The following is a 23,045-nucleotide window of genomic DNA, read 5'->3' as shown; positions in this document are numbered from 1 at the left end:
ATGGGAGGGTATTATTCGAGACGAGGCAATTAGTTTTTGTGGATAACAATACATCGGCGCATAATGGGGTCTTTGAGACGGCTACGCGGCGGCAAAGTTATCGGCGCTGTGTGAGTATCAGCATAATGGAATTCCCTATTGAAGTTTCCGTCATTTGAATGATTAAGGATATCGTTGACGCTAACTTGTCATTAAAGGTTTTCCAATTAGACGTTTCGTTGTGAATAGGCCCCATCCTGTCATCATTTAAGTGAAATATTCATGTGTATACAGGAGAACTTTCGTTGAATGTTGAGTATATAGGTTTTTTACTAAGTGATATAGAAAACAGAACACCCAGCCAGCATTAGAGTCATTCGGGGCAACTGTGCGCACTTTTGCCTTTCAAGCCATACCCTGTTTCAAATGTTGAAGCTAGGAAAATTAAAACATATTCATAAGATAGAGAATTTTCTAATCTATAAGAAAACATCAAAAAGCCAACAAACAAAAACGTTTTCTTTCCGCAAAAAAGAATTTAATAGAGAAAGTCGGAGTGCGTTCACATGCCCCGTATTGCGGGTAAGTGTGCGCACCCTCACGGGGTAAGTGAACGCAGTGCTTAGTGAACCACACAATCAAAACAAATTACAAAATAATGTCATCAAAATGTTACAATATTAGAGAAATGCTGTTTATTGTCAATACAGAAGCGCCTTTTTACAAGCAGTGCATTATTGTTCGTGCCACAATTCTTGGTGAACACAACACTTGATACATTCCCCTGTTGGTGGCTCTTCATATTTTTCTGAACAAATAGGACAATATTGATCGAGTCTTAACCAAGAAAATCAACAATGTCATAATTTATTCCTCACTGAACTAATGTTCATATAATGAATCTATGCGCACACTTACCCGCGCACACTTTCCCCAGTAAGCCAAAATTTGAATTGACGTTCTTATAGAGTTGAGCAGCTAAGAGAACCTAAAATTTTTTATTATATATTCAGATTAATATGCCCATGATCGAATAAATTATTGTTTAACACTGAGGGACTCGGAACTTGGACCTGGCAGAATGTGCAGAGATGCTAAAAATTAACAAGAAAACTAGTGAATTTGATTGATCGCAAATAAAAAGTTAAAGAAACGTGGCACGGCGCACTCCTATGAAAAACTAATATGGCGATTCTGCTCCCTTGCTTCACCCAAATGAACCCCTCTTTCATACACTGCATAGTCGAGATATACGCACTGCGCACACTTACCCACTGCGCTCAGTTACCCCGAATGACTCTAATGACTTTATTACAAGTGTTGGGTAAACGCCATCGATCAAAATTTGAGAGAATTGAAGGATAAAAGTAAAAATATAATAATGCTTTTGACGTTAACAGTGTTTTATGCACTCAAGAATGCGTAGGAGCATACCTATAATAGTAGATTTCCTCTTGTGTTTTGCGCATTCACCATTTTGCAATTAGATCCACCTAATCATAAAAGATGCTGGTTTCGACGGAATTTATCCTGAGTTCATCAAGCATTTAGGCAAAAAAGTCTTGTCTTGGTTGTGATCTTTTTATAATAACATTCTAAATTCTGGCAATTTTGCGGCCGAGTTACGAAAGTCATAGAAATTTTAAAACGTGGAAAGGATTCTTCTGTTGATAGTAGATAACAACCTATTGGTTTATTGAGTATTTCTTTAAAATTTTAAGAGAGGCTAATTCTTTTCAGAATTGAATGAATCTAGAAGAAGCTTTCCAAAATTGTCAAGGGGATTTAAGGAAAAGTAATTTTTTTTTGTGGTTTCGAGTCTCACCACTTTCAATGATAAACTAAAACAAAGAACAGCATTTGTGGAATTATCTGCAGCATATGACACAGTATGTAAGGATGTTTTTATTTATAAACTTTATACACAAGTGCGGAAAGATGTTTCCTTGGCTCGAAAACATAGTATCAGATAGAAGGTTTCGTGTTTTTGTTGATGGTTCATCTTCAAGCCTCAAATTATTTTCGGGGTCAGCAAATTTTCTACTAATGCTCGAATCCAATCAATCAGCCGGCCCTTTACCGCGTTTCGAATCGAGTTTTCCGAACCGATCGACATCAAACATTCGAGGCCGGTATTTTTTTCATTTTAGCCGGGAAGGCAGGATGGAAAATAGGCTCCATACCCATATTTTCCATTCACGTGGTACGATATTCCGTAGGAATTAATTACCTGCGCCATGGCCCATGTCGCAAGCACCGGAGAATATTTTCCGCATGGCAAATAGAAGGTTAATTAGACAGAAAATGATTTTCACCGCCCTTCTGGTTGTTCACATGATCTCGGTCGACCTACCGAGTTCACGAAGTGCGAACGGGTAGCGTATAAAGGAAACCTCCGGTATACGGTTATGAAGAATAAATTTATTTATGTGAAACGCCTTACATAGGATCAACTACTTTTATTTACCATCACCCACATTGTTACTATAGTGACGTTCAAAAAGCGTTTGATTCGTGGTAAGTATAAAGTCGAAAAAAAATATGACCCCACCAATTCTCCTCTGAAATATGCCAGAATTGGTATACAGGGTGTTCCTAAATTGGACGTACAAACGAAAAGGGGAGATTCCTTAAGTTAGTTTAAGAAAAAAAAGTCCTATAAACATGGGGTCGCAAACGTTTCGTTTTCGAGATACAGAGTGTTGAAGTTTGAATTTTTTTCTCATTGTATCTACACTTCACAAGATATTCAACTGAAATTTGGCATAGATATTACATTTTAGAGTTCTCACCACGTGACATGGCAATTTCGATAGAAGATCTACATAAAAACTGACACTGAATTCATTCACCACAGCTCACAAAGTGGCCTTCCCATCATAATTTGGATTTTCACTAGGATTTCGAGAGAATCGTTCAAAATTTTTTTTCTCGAAATCGTTGGTAGATACGACAAAACTACAAGAGACCGAAAAGTTTACTATAAGAACAAAGCTTCTTTTTACATTTTTTCAAATTAACAGTTGCTCACCAAAAAAAAGTTTTGCAGAAGAACAGGTGGCACTGTTCCAGAAAAAATATCACCCTGTAGATCTCTATCGAAATTGCCATGTTACGTGGTGAGAACTCTAAAATGTAATATCTATGCCAAATTTCAGTTGAATATCTTGTGAAGTGTAGATACTATGAGAAAAAAAACTTGAAAAAAATTCAAACTTTAACACTCTGTATCTCGAAAACGAAACGTTTGCGACCCCATGTTTATGGGACTTTTTTTTCTTAAACTCACTTAAGGAATCTCCCCTTTTCGTTTGTACGTTCAATTAAGGAACACTCTGTATATTGCCACTAAGACCTTGTTAATAAATTCAACAATGTCTTCTTCACTACTATAGTAAAGAGAGACTCCAATATGCCAATATTGACCAAACCAAAATCCTGATAAGTCCGCCAGAAAGCCTTCAAACAGATATCAGCCTGGAGGATGAAACTGTAAAACAGGTCGAGCAGTTCAAATACTTGGGAAGCTTCATAAATACTAGGGCTAACTTAGACACGGAAATACACAACCGTATCAATTCGGCATCACGGGCATTCTGGAAGCTAAAGGACAGAGTGTTTCAGAATCACGACCTCAATCTGAAGACCAAGACAGCTGTTTACAAAGCAGTGGTCCTGCCAACGCTGCTTTACGGAAGCGAAAGCTGGACGCCCTACAGGCGACATATTAAACAGCTTGAACAAACGCAACAACATCATCTAAGACAAATATTGCACGTCTGATGGTCCCACAAAGTTTCAAATGCAGAAGTCTTGCAGCGCGCGAGTTGTATAACAATCGAGACTCAAGTAACGGGGGCACGACTCAGATGGAGCGGCCACAATGCAAGACACAAGACTCCCTAAAATAGCTCTGTATGGCGAATTCACAGAGGGAGCTCGGAAACCAGGAGGCCAGCATAAGCGGTTTGAGGATATACTGCATCAATGCCTAAAATCAGTTAATGCCATTAATAACTGGGAACAACTAGAGTTAGACAGATAACAGTGGAGCTCTTTGGTCCACAGTTATAGTGGAGACTCGAGAAGAATACAGTGATGGCCAAATCTGGTTAGTGACTATCCATGCCCGGAGTGTGGAAGGATCTTTAGGACAAGGTTGGGTCTTTTCAGTCACAGGAGGGCACACAGTAGCAAGTAGTCTTAAGAAATTTTAAGTTTGATCGCACCGATAGTTTTGTTTTTGAGTCTTTTTGTAGATTTATTCTTGGTAACGGGACACAGCAATGAATGAATGACTATAGTGAAGTAATATCCGAAAAAATTCATAATTTGAAAAAAAAGGGAAAATACTACCAATAATTATGTTTACAGCCGAATGAATTGAAAAAAATGAAATAACAATACAATATTACCAACATTCCAGTTCTTTCTAATTGGAAAAGGATTTACTTCGATATCACGTATTTAATTCACCAGAAATCAATATTCAATTTCAATAATGAGGCCATTTTACAAATCAGAGTTTGCTTTTCGCTTCAGCAAACGTCCCAATCAATCGACACAGTTCGGAAATCCTCATAGCTCAGGAATTGGACACGGAGTTCTGCAAGTATGAAAGCTTAACACGCATACTGGCTGAGCTCCCATCGAGTGCGATGCCCAGGTTAAACATGCCCTAGATTCCTTTCCGCCCTATGCATACTTACATGACAAAAACAAAGTTTCCACTTTGGGGTCTCAACTTTATTACTCTCTCCTAGCATTCAGTAAGAAATATGGCAAAGTTGCAATTCCGTTTTGTTTGAACAGTTATCAAAAGCTTTGAGGAAGTTGGCGAGAACTCTTGTTCGTGTTTCATAACATTACATATCTGCAATTTGATGCTTTATTTACCGTTGCACGGGCAAGGGTATTAATATTCATCTATTCCGAACGTTATTAGGTATTTCTGATGTTTAATTTTACTCATGGAAAAGTCGTTTTTGTGCGCATTCTCTAGAGCGGAGGTCGAAACTGTTATGATTCCATTTAAGAGCCTTCTTTTTATTATTCTCCATGAGAACCTTTGGAATGGCGAAAGAAAAAACTGTTGAAATCTCATAAAAATATGAATATGTGAATAGGCGATAATTTTTCACCACTCCTCCAATTATGACTCACTACAGCCTTTTCGAAAATTCGACATCAATTTAGTGATGTTTGATTAACACTCGGAGAACCAAAGAAAGGCTCTCACTATAACTAAATTTTTATCTGAAAAACGAAATTGATACATTGAAGGTTTTTTCGATTTCTTAGATGCTTGAGGTAAAAAAAAACACTTTTTTCCGCTACCATTTTTTCCGAATCGGCTCGGTTTTAAAGATACAGCCTGTTGAAAAACCATAAAAAAAATTTTGTGAGGTAGAACACCTCACAAACGCTTTTATCGAATGAAATGAATTTCGGAATATAGTTTTTCATTTATGTGATTAATCTTTTTCGAACACAAGATATCACACACGTCTTCCAGTTTTCAAATTATAACTATTACTTACCATAAAAATACCAAAATTCAAAGAACCAACTCTTGAAACTAAGTTGGACGCTATCAAATGAATATTTGAAAGTTTTGTAAAATAAAAGTACGTATTCTTCATATTTTCCCGTATAATGCGCCGTTTTCGAGTAATTTGATGTTCAAAAATTGAAAAGTATCTGTGAAATTTGAAAAATTGGGTACTTTGGCTGAATGTAACTCTACAAGGTTCAGCTTGTTATTCTGAAAATAAGTTTGGTTTCCCAGGGTTGGCTCAGCTCATTATGACAACTTAAAATGGCTGTATCTTTTTATCAGGGTGGAATCGGAAGAAGTGGTAATACTTTAGAGATGAATGAATTCCATTTCACAATCAATAAACCTCCGTTTTCGAAATTTAGGAAAATATGATGATAGGATTGCCCAACTTTGCTCAAAAACTGCTTCTCTGAGGATGAAACAACAAAAAATTAATTTTTCGCTGTCACCAACATAAGAAGAGACTCTATAGAAGTAGTTGACAAATATTTGTGAAATATAAAACCAATTTCGGCGACAACAACATCGTAAATGCCTCTACACGTCACACGGCAAACAAAATTCTAAGCTACAAAACTTCGCGTGATTCAGTGATCAGAAAGGGATAAAAACGATTTACTTATCATCAGTTACGAGCCTCATATCCGTGGCGATTAGCTGCCACAAACACGGCTTCGACGGTGTTAACGACGTGACGATTATGTATGCGTTTCATAACTTCGATATATAGCATCGATTACGCATTAATGTGTATTCACTTTCCCATTATCGGAGCCACGTAAACATCTCCTGCTTCGCAGCAGGAAGGATTCGAAGGGTTGGTGCACATTAGCGTCTATCAGTTCATCTCCGAATGGGATGTTGGCACAGAATCGCGATCTTCTTGACGGGGTATCTAGACGTACGAGGACTTGATGACGCTCGGGTCGAATATATGCGAAACGAATGTTTCCTGATCTAGAATTTCAGTCGAAAATCGATGAGAACTCCTGAAGTCGGAAATTCTCTGGTGAAAACGGAGGATATTCTAGTAATTCAAACCCTAAATCACGAATTTTTTGCATGGCAACATGAGATTTGTGTGCAGAGGCGTTGTCCTGCAAAAACAAAACACCTTTGGATAGCTTTCCGCGTCTTTTTTCTTCAATTTTTTTACGCAGAGTGGTCAGTTATGTCGAATAGTAATCTCCGGTTATTGTTCTAACCTTATCCAAGAAATCAATCATGATTACTCCATGGCAATCCCAAAAAACTGAAGCAAGAACTTTTCCAGCAGATTTTTGGACACGAAACTTCTTAGGTCTTGTAGAACCAGAGTGTCGCCATTCCATCGATTGTTGCTTTGTTTCTGGATCGTAGAAATGTACCCAAGTCTCATCCATAGTAACAATTCGGTTTAAGAAGTCTAATCGTTTTCAAGTCGAGCACAGATCGAACGCGATGCTTCTACCCTTGCACGCTTTTGGTCAACATTCAAACATTTGGGGATCCATTTTGCAGCAATTTTTCTCATGTCCAAATTGACGTGAACGAGTTCGTATGAAATATTCGGTGCTTCAGATATCCGTTTTAGCCTAATTCGACGGTGTGATGAAATCATGTCATGAACTGCATCGATATTTTCGGGAACTGACACAGAAACAAGCTTTCCCGATCGGTCATCATCTTCAATGGAAAATTCACCTCTTTTGAAGCTCGCAGTCCAATTTTTCACGGTCGCATACGAAGGACATTGATCGCCAAGGGTATAAAGCATATCTTCGTAAGCCTGCTTACTTCTTAACCCTTTTAAATACAGGTACTTGATGATGGCTCGATACTCCAATTTTTCGATTTTCACAATTTCGGTGGACATCTTCTTTCTCTTAATTTATTGCGTAACTCTGGTTCACTTTTTTGACCTCAAACTTCACACTGACACTTCTAATTAGTTATTGTTCGTTGTTATGGTAACACAATATTTTTTTATGCATGGTCTAGGCTAAATGGATATCAATACATCCTTGTATTCTATAGGTGTTGATGGTCAAGTAGATTTTTGTTTCGTTTGTCGTTTACAGAAAGATCGTCCTTTTCATTTTTCCCTGCACGACATGTATTCTGTTCATTCTTATATTCGGAACAATACCTCAGCTCCCGAAGTCATAGTTTGGCCGAATTGACGTTGCCAAAAGATCAGCATACTAATCTCGTCAGTCCAGAATAGAATTATCTTCAATGCTTCTCTCAATTCTAAAAACACCTCGGCTAAATTGACCTCCCCCGTTCCTGGCCTAGGAATCCCTCCGGCTGTTAAACAAAGCGTGTAAGAATAAACTAAGCGGGATTTCGCTTTGTTTTCTGTTCGAATCCCACCTCGAATCATTATTCGGAGGCGACAGATGTGACCGGAATCGGTTCCCAGTAAATAAACAGGAAACAAGAATATTCGCGGGGTAAATATGAGAATATTTGCGTAGACGATATAGCTATCCCCCTTTCCTCCACCTCTATCCGATCCCGATAATATCCCGTGGATTCTAGATCTCGAGACCGTCGCTGAGTCGAGAGAAGGATTCGATATTTCAATTGAGTTTGTTGAAAAAAATCAGGTAAGCAGAACGCATTTATGTAGGCCGCAGTAACACGATCAGAAATAAACATGCAAACTTTCAAATTAGTAGACTATGATGAGTGCATGAAGAACGATTGAAAATTATTGAAAAAAATCCTTCCTTTTGTTTCCAATCAACTTGTTCATGGGCTAAAATTTTATGGACTTACCGCTCTGAGATTTTTTAAAGGTCTATCTTTAGGGTGACCCGAGAAACTTAAGAAGATTTGAAAACACTTTGGGAAGTCTATAAAAAAATTATACATTTTTCCCGAACAGTTTTCAATATATGTTCACAAGTTGAAATGATGAAATTTGTCGAAAAAAGTGGCCTACGTCAAAAGAGACACGGATAAATTATGACAATATACAAATTGGGAATTTTTATTTGAAAAATCGAGGTGGTATCGTGTGTCACCACTTTTGGAACAAAATTTTCTGGTGTTATCGATCTATCGAGCACTGTTGACTCACCCTCTATACCGGGTGGCCCACCCCAGACGCGGCGCTCATTTTGAGAGAGTAAATAAAGATATTTTGAAAATATTTTCTTGTGGTGTGTGTAGGGTGTTCAGAAGCACAATTTAAAATTATTGACATATATACAGTGTCCAAATATAGACCAATCTCACACTTTTTTAAATATAACACTCTGTATTTGACCTCAAAAATGGAATGGCAAGCTCGAATTATGATGATTTTCTTCAGATCACTTTATACCTTAGAAGGACCATTTACGAGATAATGGAGAAAATGGTTTACTAGTTTTGAATTAAAAATCGAAAATTGCTCAGAAACTATCAGGTTTAGATGTGGAAAAATTTTATGAGGATAGTTTCGAAATTAATTTTTACGTTCAACGAGAACGAGATATAGAAATACCGGGTGTTCCATTTGAAATAAGAAAGTTTTCGACGATTATTTGTAGTTGATGTGTGAGAATTAATTATGATCGCTCTGTATATTCCAGAGTTGAAATTTTCTTTTATATTTAGGAGTAGCCAACTTATCTACTCGAAAAAATTCTGTCTGTATCGCTGGCGTAACTAGTTTCTTCATTAATTGCTATTTAAAAAAACTCCATATTTTCGATGTTTCGCCATGATCTCGTAAAGGGTGCTTCTGAGCTATAAAGTAATCTGAAGAAACTCATCATAACTTGAGCTTGCCATTCCATTTTTGAGGTCAAATATAGGGTGTTACATTTAAAAAAGTGTAACTTTGGTCTATATCTTTGTTTTTGAACACCCTGTATATATGACAATAATTTTAGATTGTGCTTTGGGACATCCTACACACACCACATGAAAAGATTTTCAAAATATCTTCATTTACTCCTCAAAATGAGCGCCGCGTCTGGGGTGGGCCACCCGGTATATACATATACAAGGTGTCATGTCAGTATGAACTAGTTGACACGGAGAATAAACGCACCAAATACAATCAAAATATGCAGTGTGGTTCGAAACTTATGGGTAGTTGAAGAAATTGACAAAATTAATAAAACACACTTATCTTGATTATAAAGAGAGAGAGAGAGAGAGAGAGAGAGAGAGAGAGAGAGACCCTTTAAATAAACTGTATTCTGACTCACCACCGTATCCTCTGTCTACCCTTAACTCCCACCCATTAACCAATGAATCACCTTGTATATCTTTTTTCTTTCGAATGTCAGCAATACATTAGAAGACTGATGAAACAGTAATAAGAGCAGACGTTTGCAGTTGCATTTTCTGCCAGCAATTCAAGCCTCCAGCTTCATGTGCCGCCAACCGGTTAATATCAGAAAGCGGATAGGCATGCACGCCCAAGAAAACATATTTTTGCATCCCGATCTTGTCGAGGATTGATGAGACGAAATGAGTATTTCCAGGCCGCGAACCCCAACAGGATTTCTCGCAGAAACTCACGTTCCAAAGCAAACAACCCGCTTCGTATGAATATGGAAACAAATAACCGGTACACGATAAATCCGCATACAACATGCGACAAGACCGTCATAAATTCAGGTTCCACAGTGCCCGGTAACAAGTCTCACTTCAAATATTTCCAGGAAATGGTGATTTATATTCCTACGAATCGATATCCGGGTGGAGTTGAGGTAAGAAGGGGATGGGAGGAGGATATAAAACACCATCTGATATCTTCCCCGAAGAGTTCGAGATGGAAAAGTTGACGTAGAGCGAAGTTCAACATCATATATAGACGCCAGGAGGAATAGATACCTGAGATGGCTAGGAGAGGTGGTTTTCTAGCTCCTGCATTAGAACAGAAACCACGCAGATATACAATAACTCAAAGAGAGAGAAAAAAATAAATTTTTCTCACTTGTCTGTGAGCTCAATTTGTATTGATGCTTCACCTCGTAAATAATGGCACTGAAAATAATTATCGGGTTTATCCAACGTTTCGGCAAGAAGTTGTTGTCTTTAGGGAGTACAACGTTTTCAACCAAAGTTTAATTTAATTCAGGATAGATACAAGGCTTGCGTTGGAAAGATTAAACCAAATCAAAATTTCTAGTTCAAAATCAACATAAAGAATATATGCTTTTCTCTTGCATGAAACATTTTGTTGTCACTGCCCTGCACTATAAATTGCACATAAAAGGCTGGGTTGGACCGTTCAAATTTGACCGAGATAAACATTGAACCTAGTTCCCCCCATCAAAATTGAACGGAATTGTCAAAGTCAACTTAAACTCAGCTTGTACTTGATGAGGAAACTTGAAATTTCATAATTTGAAATGTTCCTTGAGTTAGATCTTTCCAGATAATAATATTACTTAGGTAGAGTCTATCATTTCAGCAATATTCATTCAGAATTTGGCGAAAACACCCACAGATATAATTTTTTTTACGTTCTATCTCCAATTTCCTACCCTCAAAATGAAGCATGTGAAGTATTCAAGAGGGGTTCTAATTAATGAATGAATATTGGGAATAAAAAATAAAAATTCAATTACCTTCTTGCCTTGGCGCTATGAAACGCTGATACCTATGACTAACCTACAACCCAGATGAAATTTCACAGAAATTGTACATTTTTCAATTATTGTGGACTGTGCAACGTGATGTCTGTGAGGAAACCCACAAATGCAATTAATATCAACAAATTCTCGGAAGGTTCGAGATACTAGACAGACCATACTCCTTCATCACAGAAAGGAGACCTACACAGGAAATTGATATTTCAGTTATTTGTCTGCATTTTTCCTTGATTACTTTCGTAGAGACGCAATTTTCTCGTTGATTACAGATATATGGGAAAGGTTATTGTTTTTCTGTTGGGGAAATACAGATTGGGTCGATAGTCGAATTCGGTTTATTGAAGTCAAGATACTTCAGGTGCGGGATTGGCCAGAAATTTCATGCCAAGGGTAACTTTAGGTTGCTTGAGGGTAACTTTAGGTTGCTTGCTATGTTATCGAAAAATTTATTACAAGTGTGCTACATTATGCAGGGTGTGTTTAAAGGTGAGGTACATATGGTAGAACTGGTCAAAATAAAGCGTTTCATCACAAATCATATATACAAAACTTTGAGAAAATGACAGAGTTGAAAAAAAATCAAAATTTATTACTGAAATACATCATTTTCTGATGCCGGAGTCACCTTTCCACAGTCCAGTACTTGAAATTCTATTAGGAGGATGTGTGGTGAAATGACCTATATTGATGAATAGTAACCTTCAATTTACACTCTTATTCAGATAACATAAAAATATTTTTTACTCTCTTTAGTCGATTTCGACCAATTGCCAAGTTACATTTTTGAGTATGGGCCATACCAATCCGATATACGAGATTTTTTGACACATTGATATGAAAGCCTACTTCGTTTTAGTGAAAAATAGTGGAAAAGTGCTCGTTTCCAAGGTTCGGATCGACATTGAATTTGCAAACCATCCTCCTAATGATATTGGACGAACGCACCAGACCTATCCATATTTTCAGTATCTAAATGACAGGATCGGATCGTATAAGAGGGCCAAATCCTTTTTCCATCTAGGTAAAACGTCACGGGGACGTTAATCTGTTCGGATTAACGACAAGACAAACGGTAAGCTACGTGGCGAATAAGGATCTGCGGTGGAAACACATGTTGAACCCAAAGTTTCCCAAACTGCTTTTTAACCTCCTCAGATATTGGATGGAAAACAGTTTCGTGAGTTTTAAAACCGGCGAGTCGCACTATCCTAGTATGCGGCTAGTTTTTAACTTTTTAATCTTATTTAAGTCGGTCCCGACTGAAGTTCCTGGGGAAGACCGGACCGAAACGTTGGTTCGTGTTATGTCCGGAAGTTTCTTACGTCATTGTCGATATGGGATTTCGTGGGGATGTTTTGTACGATCCAATGCATGTAAAGAGAATGGGAAATTGGGAAAAATTGGTGGATTCAGAGCAAGAACACTCAAACACTCAAAACTTATCACCGAGTACATATATGTATCATACATACCTGATATTTGTGTCTACATATGTAGGCCCTTAAATTCCGTCATCATTAATAATGTAAGGAAAGTTTAGTACTGGGGGGTTTTTCAACTTTATCTTCTTTATTATAGGGATTTTTATATTTTTGCTAGTCGATTCACGCAGTTTTATTTACGCACTTCAAATTGAAGACTTCCATTAATAATTCTTTTCTGGAGAAAAATGAAGGAAAAAGTTGCAAACGAATTTTTCAGGTGCCATCTTAAGGAAGCTGTATCGAAGCAGATACAGTACACAAAAAAATTGTTTGAACGACCAACATAATTTTTTGACAAGTAAATAATCCTCTGATGATTCGCGACTATTAATTAATTCACACACTTTATATACCATTTCAGGGTTCTTGATGATCAGAAGCTCTGGATATTATATTCGTCCCATGTTTTATTTATATTTCGATCGATATCCAGCGGCCATCTACCGGATTGTTTGCCATGCGCTCAAATTCATCCCGCTAATTAGCAAGGATGTCATGAAGGGCATTTCCCATGATCATCATGTCACGTGACGAGCAAAACAATTCCATTAATTTGCCCCGTAAACATTGGAATGATTGTCGGACGATTGTGTACACGAAAAAGTAATCGGTCTCCACCAGTCTCTGGAATTGTTTGCAGAGTTTTTGTCCTGGATGTGCGATTTTTTTTGTTGTCCGCTTGTTTGCTACACCGATTGTTATGACCTCCTTTATACGTCCTGGCGGAATTGAGTGGATAAGTGATTGGAATAACCGTTAGCAGTTTAATCGATTTGAACGCATTGTATGAACAATGTGGAAGTAGATTGGTCATTTTCGTTTTTAGTACTAGTATTATTCTACAATTTCAGCTACACAATGCAGACAAAGTCAATTTGATGCACACTGAATCCCAGTTTTTCCTGAATATCATGATGTGGAGTTTGATCTGAGTCTTCAAAATGCCATAGCCTACTTGACGAGGAATACTTTAGAGCACACGTTTCGTAGTAAAATTTGTGGTTGCGCATACGCCATTTTGCAACTCCCATGTCAAAGAATTTATGAAATGGTTGAGAAATTCAAAAATACTTGAATAACAATGAAAATTGATATTCAGGGCGGTCACTCATTCAAAGGACAGTTAAATAAACGAAACCAGTCTCAGTTTCAGAGGAAAGACTGCTTTATTGAAAAAACAGGTTCCATAAACAAATTTATTCGAAGAAAAACCAAGTTTTAAAAGCCCCTTTTCCATTAAGAGTCGATATTGGCTCTTAACCTCGAAAAGCATACTTTTATGAGTAACTAATAAGAGCTTTCCCTCTCTACTATTGAATATAAACATAATGGCCTTGCGTAAAATTGAAATTATTTGAGATTATCTTTCTATATTGATTTCAGCATAAAATATGTATTTACAGGAGTTTTCAGATAAAGAAGGGGCTAGAAGTCCCGAATAAAACCAATTACATGAGAATTCTCCTAGCATAATAAAATATACAGGGTGGTTCATCCCAAATGTCTCATATTTACGAACTTATAACTTTTGCTAGGAGAGCCATAGAGAGTTCAAACCTTTGGATAATATTCATTATATCCTTGAGTTCTATTTTGAGATGAGCCTCATCTTCTGAGAAATTGAAAAGAAAACTAGATAAAATTTTTTTCGGATCCTGTTTAAGCTAGATACCTACTTCATTTGCATTAGAGTTGGGAGACTGTAAGTGGGAATGTCCAAAACTTAGTGCTAATATTCATTTCATTCGATCAATAATCAAATTACTATAATACTTCTAAATTTCGAGATTTCCATAATAGAAGATTTTGAAGATGAGATTTCAAAGCCAGTTTTTGAGGCCAATATTTGAAGAGCTTTCTTTTGGACAGCAAATCACAAAAAACTTTCAGTAACGTTTTCTTCATTTTTTATTTGTTTGACAAGTTCGTAGTTTTGTTCAGCTATTTTAGAATCACCACGTTTATTATTAAATCTGCATAACCCCCAATTCATTAGAAAAATACTGGTATATTCTCGTTTCTGGATAAATTTGACCAATTACCCATTAATTTAACAAGAAATCCTCCAAAGTAATGAAAAATACTAGGTCACAGAATATTCAACACAGGACTGGCCAACGAAAGGAAGCTTTGGTAAACAACCGGCAGATTTATGTTTATTGAACAAAGTCCACTGCGAAGAAGTTCTTGGCCTGAAGCTGACCTTATGGAAAGAAAACATTTTTCGTTAATTATTGAACCGCCATTAGATACTGAAGTAACACAACGTTGCTTGACTTCCAAAAAAATTAATTTTCCACAGATTCTCATGACACAATCTTAAAACTTTTGGCTCTTGAATTGTACGAATTCCTTCCAATGAGTCCAATCAAATCGTTTAAGATCATTTTCATCCGACCATTGGTCTGAGTGATAATGCTCTCATTTTTAGGAACAAGCTTGCAAAAATGAAAAAGAAAATGGTAAGTGAGAAGCATGGTGATCAATTAAAAAAGGATTCAAGAGTCCACCACTGAGCTGAATCGGAAAATTACTGAAATTTCTACACCCAAACACCATGAAAATTAAAAAAAACAAGCGAGACATATGAATCCAATTAGACGACGACTTCCCCCCTCAGCGCGCAACCCAGAAAATCATGTGCTCATTCTGATTACACCCGAACAATTCAGCATCACCTCTGTCGAAATGAAAACACCCGGAAATAATGGAATAACGTAAAATGGCGCCGGGACGAACGGGCGAAATTAAACTTTGCTAAGGCCGGCGACTTGGAGGTGCACATAAAGCGCTTCATTTGCTCCTAGTTAATAAACACAGCATATTTGTGCTGAATGCAGCAGTTACTTCCGTCGGAATATTCGCCAGATAGCGAATGCGGAATGGTCCCTGCGGGCGCTATGGATGCGATAAAAATTCACCTCGATTTGGTTTAGGACTTTGTGCGGAATTGTCGAGTTTGTCCGAAATCATTCCGGGGAAGATTGTCGTCTGCACTGTGCAGCTTAACGGGGGCGAGAGCGTTTAGGGAAAGGGGGTAGACGGGGGGTTACTTTGGATGATCGTTCGAATGGGAATGTACACGGGCTAGCTTGTTTAGTTTCTGCAATAGTCTGACGTGATTGCTCTCATTCCCATGGATCACAATGTGTAGCCATTCGAACATAAATTGAAACTTAAAGCTGGTCTTGGGAAAATACTGACCGTTAAGACTTGATGATTCGAAACACAATATTCAATAATTGAGGAATCGCTTGTAAATTTCTCTTTAGTCGTGGCTTTTCTTAGTATCTGAAACATCTGTTATAGATACATGTGTTTTTTTAAGAATAACTTGGATATTTTAAGTTGTTTTATCATACTCTATTTTCACTTAATCAAGCTCTCGCCCTTTAGAATCGATCAACTGTACTAGGCTGCAGATTGTGACATAAAACATGTGGTATTTGTTGACCAAAGAGGTATGAATCTGTTGACCAAAGTAGTGAAAAGTATATTAAAAAGAGCATCTTCTAATTGACTGTCATTATTTAGTGATCTCTTGATGATTTTAGGTCAAAAATTTCATATAGAGTCATTCGGGGTAAATGAGCGCAGTGGGTAAGTGTGCGCAGTGCGTATATCTCGACTATGCAATGTATGAAAGAGGGGTTCATTTGGGTGAAGCAAGGACGCAGAATCGCTATATAAGTTTTTCATAGGAGTGCGCCGTGCCACGTTTCTTTAACTTTTTATTTGCAATCAATCAAATTCACTAGTTTTCTTGTTAATTTTTAGCATTTCTGCACATTTTGCCAGGTCCAAGTTCCGAGCCCCTCAGTGTTAAACAATATTTTATTCGATCATGGGCATATTAATCTAAATATATAGGTAATAAAAAATTTTAGGTTCTCTTACCTGTTCAACTCTATAAGAACGTCAATTCAAATTTTGGCTTACTGGGGAAAATGTGCGCGGGTAAGTGTGCGCATATATTATATGGGCATTATTTCAGTGAGGAATAAATTATGACTTTGTTGATTTTCTTGTACTTGATCAATATTGTCCTATTTGTTCAGAAAAATATGAAGAGCCACCAACAGGGGAATGTATCAAGTGTTGTGTTCACCAAGAATTGTGGCACGAACAATAATGCACTGCTTGTGAAAAGGCGCTTCTGTATTGACAATAAACAGCATTTCTCTAATATTGTAACATTTTGATGACATTATTTTGTAATTTGTTTTGATTGTGTGGTTCACTAAGCACTGCGTTCGCTTACCTCGTGAGGGTGCGCACACTTACCCGCAATACGGGGCATGTGAACGCACTCCGACTTTCTCTATTAAATTCTTTTTTGCGGAAAGAAAACGTTTTTGTTTGTTTGCTTTTTGATGTCTTCTTATAGATTAGAAAATTCTCTATCTTATGAATATGTTTTAATTTTCCTAGCTTCAACATTTGAAACAGGGTATGGCTTGAAAGGCAAAAGTGCGCACAGTTGCCCCGAATGACTCTAAACATAAACCCATTCCTCTGAGTGAAAGAACAAATCATATTTACGATAGTGTTGATGGCCGACTCTTGAAATTCCAAGAATATATCGGTAAATGATTCTCTATGAAACATAACCAGACCAAGTAATTTTCAAGTAGTGGGAAAACAATAACGTCGTATTCCGAGAAGGACATCTTCTTGAAACAACAATTGTTACCAGAAGCCTCTCGTGAGAATGGATTTGCGTTTCTGTTACAAGCAGTATTTCAGCGATTCAGTCTCGATATAATGGGAAACAGTGTTCAGATATGATGAAATAGGTTGTTATATGAGCCAATAACGATCCGTTAATATTGAATTGCTATCGTAATTACATTAGTCGATCTATTCGTTACGAAACCCTATGGCAGTTCGATATTCGTCATTCACTTAGCCGGAATCGCTAAGCGAACAAGGATATTCTGCGTTGAAATCGATATCGCCTAGCTAGCGCTTTCGCCATTTTGCAATCACTTAAAAGAAACTTTTTCAAGGAGAACTATCACAGTGTTGAATGGAAAACACGATGAAAATGGGATAATTGGAGAATTATTAGCAACCCATATGGTCGCTTTCATAAGGAAAGTTCATTATTTGGAATTCTTCAATGTATTTGGGCTTTTTTCCAATCATTTCTGAAATATAATTGTTCCAACTCACCTCATCTTTCCCTTTCATCACACACATCTTTGCATCCTGCTCGTTAGAATACCATGTCAGCCTCTGTTGTTCTGATAGATCGCTGAGGCTCAAATTGTATACTAGATTCCTGAAATTCAAGAGGAATTGGATCAATACATTGGTTATTCAACATGCACATTAATGGAATGTTTCTGAATAGCTACATCGGTATTCAAAAACAGACATTTTCAATGAATATTCATTTATTTATTATAAAATTCGGAGAACATATAGGGTTATTTGATACCTACAGAAAATGTGTTCACGAATTGATTAATGATATTGATATCTGATATCGCATTGAGCTTTATAAATTTAATTGAACTGAAAAGGAACAGAAACCCATAGAAATCTCTTGAACTGACTCATCTTATATTTTTATTCATTTTTACCTACATAAATTTTTTTCATTTCATGGACTCTGCATCTCCAGCTCGAGGATGAAATTCTGAAGAATCAAGTCAGAATCAAGAGTTTTTCGAAAGGGTTTGGAGGTTATCACATATAAAATGCGTCAATTTGCCTTCCTATATCTAAATTAGGATAAATTGAATATTTCCAAATTTGTGTTCAACTTTAATTTAGTCCATCAAAGTTTATAACTTCTTTCTTTGAGATTCCAGAGGCGCATTCTTGAAGAAAACTGAAAAACTCTCGAAAACATGGGTTATTTAGAATTAACGAAACTTTTTCAGATACACAACATCCATCGATATGAAAATTAACGATTGAATTATCTTTCCAACCGTTCAGAGTGAAGATAGCAGTATGTATGAATGAATTAGAACGTTTCCGTGTTCCTTCTCGACTGCCTGATAACTGAGAGATTGGAGATTCATGGCTATTCATGCCATCTTCACTCTGAGAGTTTCATCTCGTTTCCTTTCAGGTGGCGCTGTTGTATATTCATACACCGTAGCGAATACTGGCATCGACTACATACAAAGTGCCATCAATTCTTTCCATTTTCGTGGAGGTGAGAGTTGTGTTGTTCTGACGAAGTTAAATAAGACCAAGACCATAATCAGCATCCACTTTTCCTCGACGGAATGGTCTTTCTGTTGTTACTCCGATTGCTGATCGTTGGCTATTTCGATTAAGATTAAGATATCTTTTGGATGTAAGGTATCTGAATTAATTTCGTTTATTGCTTAAGATCCTCAATCAAGATTAATTTTTTCCTTTGCAAAATTATCGTTCTTCTGTTGAGTCACGGTATATCCCCAAAAAATAACCGAAGTCCAATCCGGATGAGGCTCCCCGATTATCGGTACGAACGTTTTCCCATCCCACAGCGATTTTTCCATGAAAAATTTTCCCTCTTTCCGCCAGCGCAGTGTGGCATGTTTGGGTAAGTTGAAAAGTTGGAAGTTGTAATTACTTCTTAAACTTTCATCGCTTCATTTAATTTTTCAACGAATTTAGGAGCCCGAAAAGATTAATTTCACGTCGTGGAGAATCAGGGGAAAGCCGTTTCATATCTCGCCGAAAATTTTGTTTTAGATAAAGGCGCAGGTTCCTCATTAGCGAGTCGGTTAAGAACGTCCCGAACTTTGATGGAGAATCAGCTTTTTTCTTCGCAGAAGAAAGTTATTTACGACTTCGACGTAAACATCGAACAATTTAGGTTTTAACTCTGACATAAGCGGCGAGTAAATCTTCGGAGGTTCGCTCTAAGTTATTTCTGATATTTGAGCAGCAATTTTGGTCGCTCTATCACCTGATCATAAAGACAAATTGGTTGAAAGTCTTTCCACGTATCGATCACATTGCCACTGTCATTGATTTATTACTAGAAGAGTTGCTCTTTCAGAATATGTACCACATTTAGATCTGAGATGATTTTTCTAGGAGATACGCGTATCCAAAGTTAACCCTAGAAAAATCCCGAAAAAGATGGGGTCAGTTAAAAATTCGTAAAAACCCTAAAAAAACACTGACGTCGATGAAATTTGGAGTTTCAATACTAGAAGAGCTGCTCTTTCAGAATATGCACCACATTTAGATCTGAGATGATTTTTCTAGGAGATACGCGTATCTAAAGTTGACCCTAGAAAAATCCCGAAAAAGATGGGGTCAGTTAAAAATTCGTAAAAACCCTAAAAATGCACTGACGTCGATGAAATTTGGAATTTTAATACTAGAAGAGTTGCTCTTTCGGAATATGTACCACTTCAAGATCTACCATGATTTTTTTTGGGAGAAACGCGTGTTCAAAGTTGACTCTGGAAAAATCCAGAAAACGATGGGGTCAGTTAAAAATTCGTCAAGACGCTAAAGTTGCACAGAGGTCGATGAAATTTCGAGATTCATTAAAAGAAGAGTTGCTCTTTCGGAATATTCATCACATTTAGATCTTCGATGATTTTCCTGGGAGATACCGAGTGTCGAAAGAGAATTCCCTAAAGATGGGGTCTCTTAAAAATTAAATAGTTTTATTTCTATTATTATCTTGCCCTCTATTTTTAACTCATGTTAATGTAAAATGTAACGATAAAGATTCGAATACCATCTCCTTCTCTTGCCTGTCATAATTTCTGGAGATTGCAATTCATTGAATTCACGTAACGATATTGACCATCGGTGATTTGATGGTCATCATTTATCACTGATACGAACGTATCACGCTTGGATCAGGAATATAGGGCGAGCGCTGAAATATGTGTAACTGATATTGAGTTTGCCGGTATTAATAAGTGATATTAATTATTGTGCAGACAGGTGCTGATAATGCCCCATGATAACGGCTGTTCTAGCTATACTATCGACATTTATACCTATCTAAATGTATCTGGTCGGACCCAGCCTGTACTCCACTCAGTTTATTACACTGGCTATCTAATATTCAGCAATTTGGGAGGAATGGTGGGCATAGTATGCCCGGGCGGAATGAAATCCAAAATTGGATATCAAACTCCCGATGGGGAGTTAGGAACTGCGGAACAGATAACGCAGGAAAGTATGGGCCGATGGGATATGGATAAATGATAAATTTAATTATCGAGTTTTAGCGGGAACGTATATAACTCCGTGTTAATTCATAAGCTCTAATGGATTGCATTCAAAATTCAGCAGTCGTAATATGTCATCCGCGTTTCGATATTTACGAGAAACGGTCCATACGCACGACTGGATGGCAGATTATATGTAGATAGTTAATGCTAAAACGCTACTGAGCGTGGTCATTATTTCTTTAAAATATGTCGAAGAGAAGCAAATTGACTTAAACAATACTGAAATATTTATGATACGTCAACAGGATTTGATAAATCGGCCACTGTTGAAAAAAATATTTAGATGATTTGAAATATAGACCAATATTCTGAAAATTTTTTGTTTTAGTTTGAGGAATATATTCTTCATCAAATTATGTTGAAATTCGCGGTCCATCTCGAAAATAATCGGACATGGTTGGGTAGTATGTCAATTGAAATACTTATATGAATTTGATGATTTTCTCGTATGTATATCAATTATTTATTTAACCACAACACACTTGTTCCACTACAGTAGCATCACCAGGTGGATGAAGATAAACCAGAAATAAAAGAGCATTCTGTTATTGAACAAGAACATATTCTCTTACGGGTTTAACTGACATTACGAATGAAAACTAATTGAGAGACAGAATAATTCCTGATGAAGTTTTCTAGATCCAACTTCTCTTTCCTGATTTCCAGCTGGACGTGCCACGATTTGTTCTAATCGAGCTCAACTTTTCATTTCATTAAATCCCAGTTTTCATTCGAACCAAAGTCCGTTTTTCACTCGACGAATTTCAAGCGATGGGATTTTATGACTAAATTCGGAAAGCGTTCGAAGAATATAATGAGAATTAACGACAATTGTCTAATCTGTAGTTTAATCACAGGATTTCAGTTCTCTCTCGTTGGGATCCATTGTTATTCCTCTCGATTTTTTCAGTTTCCAATTGTGCACCTAACCGAGATTCGTTTATGTGAATTGCAAGTTTGCAATGCCCCTTTTGTTTGTATGTGTCTGCCTGATCTATTGTCACAATACAGTGACAGTCTTTGACTCGGAAGGATATTTCAACAGTAGATTCTTGAGGTCAAAAGAAACACTTTTTCCCTTACCATTCTTTCCGAATCGACTCGGTTTGAAAGATACAGGCTGTTGAAAAACGATTAAAAATTATTTTTAGTTTTATCTCACAAACCGTTTTATCGAATGAAATGAATTTCATAAAATAGTTTTTCATTTACTTGATGAATATTTTTCGAATACAAGATAGAGTCATTCGGGGTAACTGAGCGCAGAGGGTAGGTGTGCGCAGTGCGTATATCTCGACTATGCAATAAATGAAAGAGGGGTTCATTTGGGTGATCCAAGGGCGCAGAATCGCCAAATTAGTTTTTCATAGGAGTGCGCCGTGCGACGTTTCGTTAACTTTTTATTTGCAATCAATCAAATTCACTAGTTTTCTTGTTAATTTTCAGCATCTCTGCAAATTCTGCCAGGTCCAAGTTCCAAGTCCGACAGTGTTAAACAATATTTTATTCTATCATGCTCATATTAATCCAAATATATAATAAAAAATTTTAGGTTCTCTTAGCTGCTCAACTCTATAAAAACGTCAATTCAAATTCTGGCATACTGGGGAAAGTGTGCGGGGGTAAGTGTGCGTATAGATTCATTATATGGGCATTAGTTCAGTGAGGAATAAATTATGACATTGTTGATTTTCTTGATTAAGACTCGATCAATATTGTCCTATTTGTTCAGAAAAATATTAAGAGCCACCAACAGGGGAATGTATCAAGTGTTGTGTTCACCAGGAATGGTGGCACGAACAATAATGCTGTGCTTGTAAAAAAGCGCTTCTGTATTGACAATAAACAGCATTTCTCTAATATTGTAACATTTTGATGACATTATTTTGTAATTTGTTTTGATTGTGTGGTTCACTAAGCACTGCGTTCACTTACCCCGTGAGGGTGCGCACTATTAAATTTTTTTTTTGCAGAAAATAAACGTTTGTGTTTGTTTGCTTTTTGATGTTTTTTTATAGATTAGAAAATTCTCTATCTTATGAATATGTTTTAATTTTCCTAGCTTCAACATTTGAAACAGGGTATGGCTTGAAAGGCAAAAGTGCGCACAGTTGCCCCGAATGACTCTATCATCCAAGTCTTCAGTTTTCTCATTATGACCATTACATACCATAAAAATACCAAAGAATCGAACTCTTGAAACTAAGTTGGACGCTATTTGATGAATATT

The 23,045-nt window shown here is 37.0% G+C and overlaps 1 protein-coding gene across 4 annotated transcripts in view; it reads right to left on the bottom strand.

The window, feature by feature from the left end:
* The window catches only part of LOC123308731 (semaphorin-1A), a 322,740-nt gene that overhangs the window by 20,868 nt on the left and 278,827 nt on the right, over positions 1 to 23,045 (bottom strand). For all 4 annotated transcript variants that reach the window (XM_044891524.1, XM_044891521.1, XM_044891523.1 and 1 more), the window contains one exon: positions 17,781 to 17,889. In XM_044891524.1, coding sequence (XP_044747459.1) covers positions 17,781 to 17,889 — 109 coding nt within the window. The remainder of the gene's footprint in view (positions 1 to 17,780; positions 17,890 to 23,045) is intronic.

Source organism: Coccinella septempunctata, chromosome 2 (genome assembly GCF_907165205.1).
Source record: "Coccinella septempunctata chromosome 2, icCocSept1.1, whole genome shotgun sequence".
In the NCBI taxonomy this organism is placed as follows: Eukaryota; Metazoa; Arthropoda; class Insecta; order Coleoptera; family Coccinellidae; genus Coccinella; species Coccinella septempunctata.
Note: the sequence above shows the minus strand (reverse complement) of the source record. Positions and strands in the feature narration are given on the sequence as shown.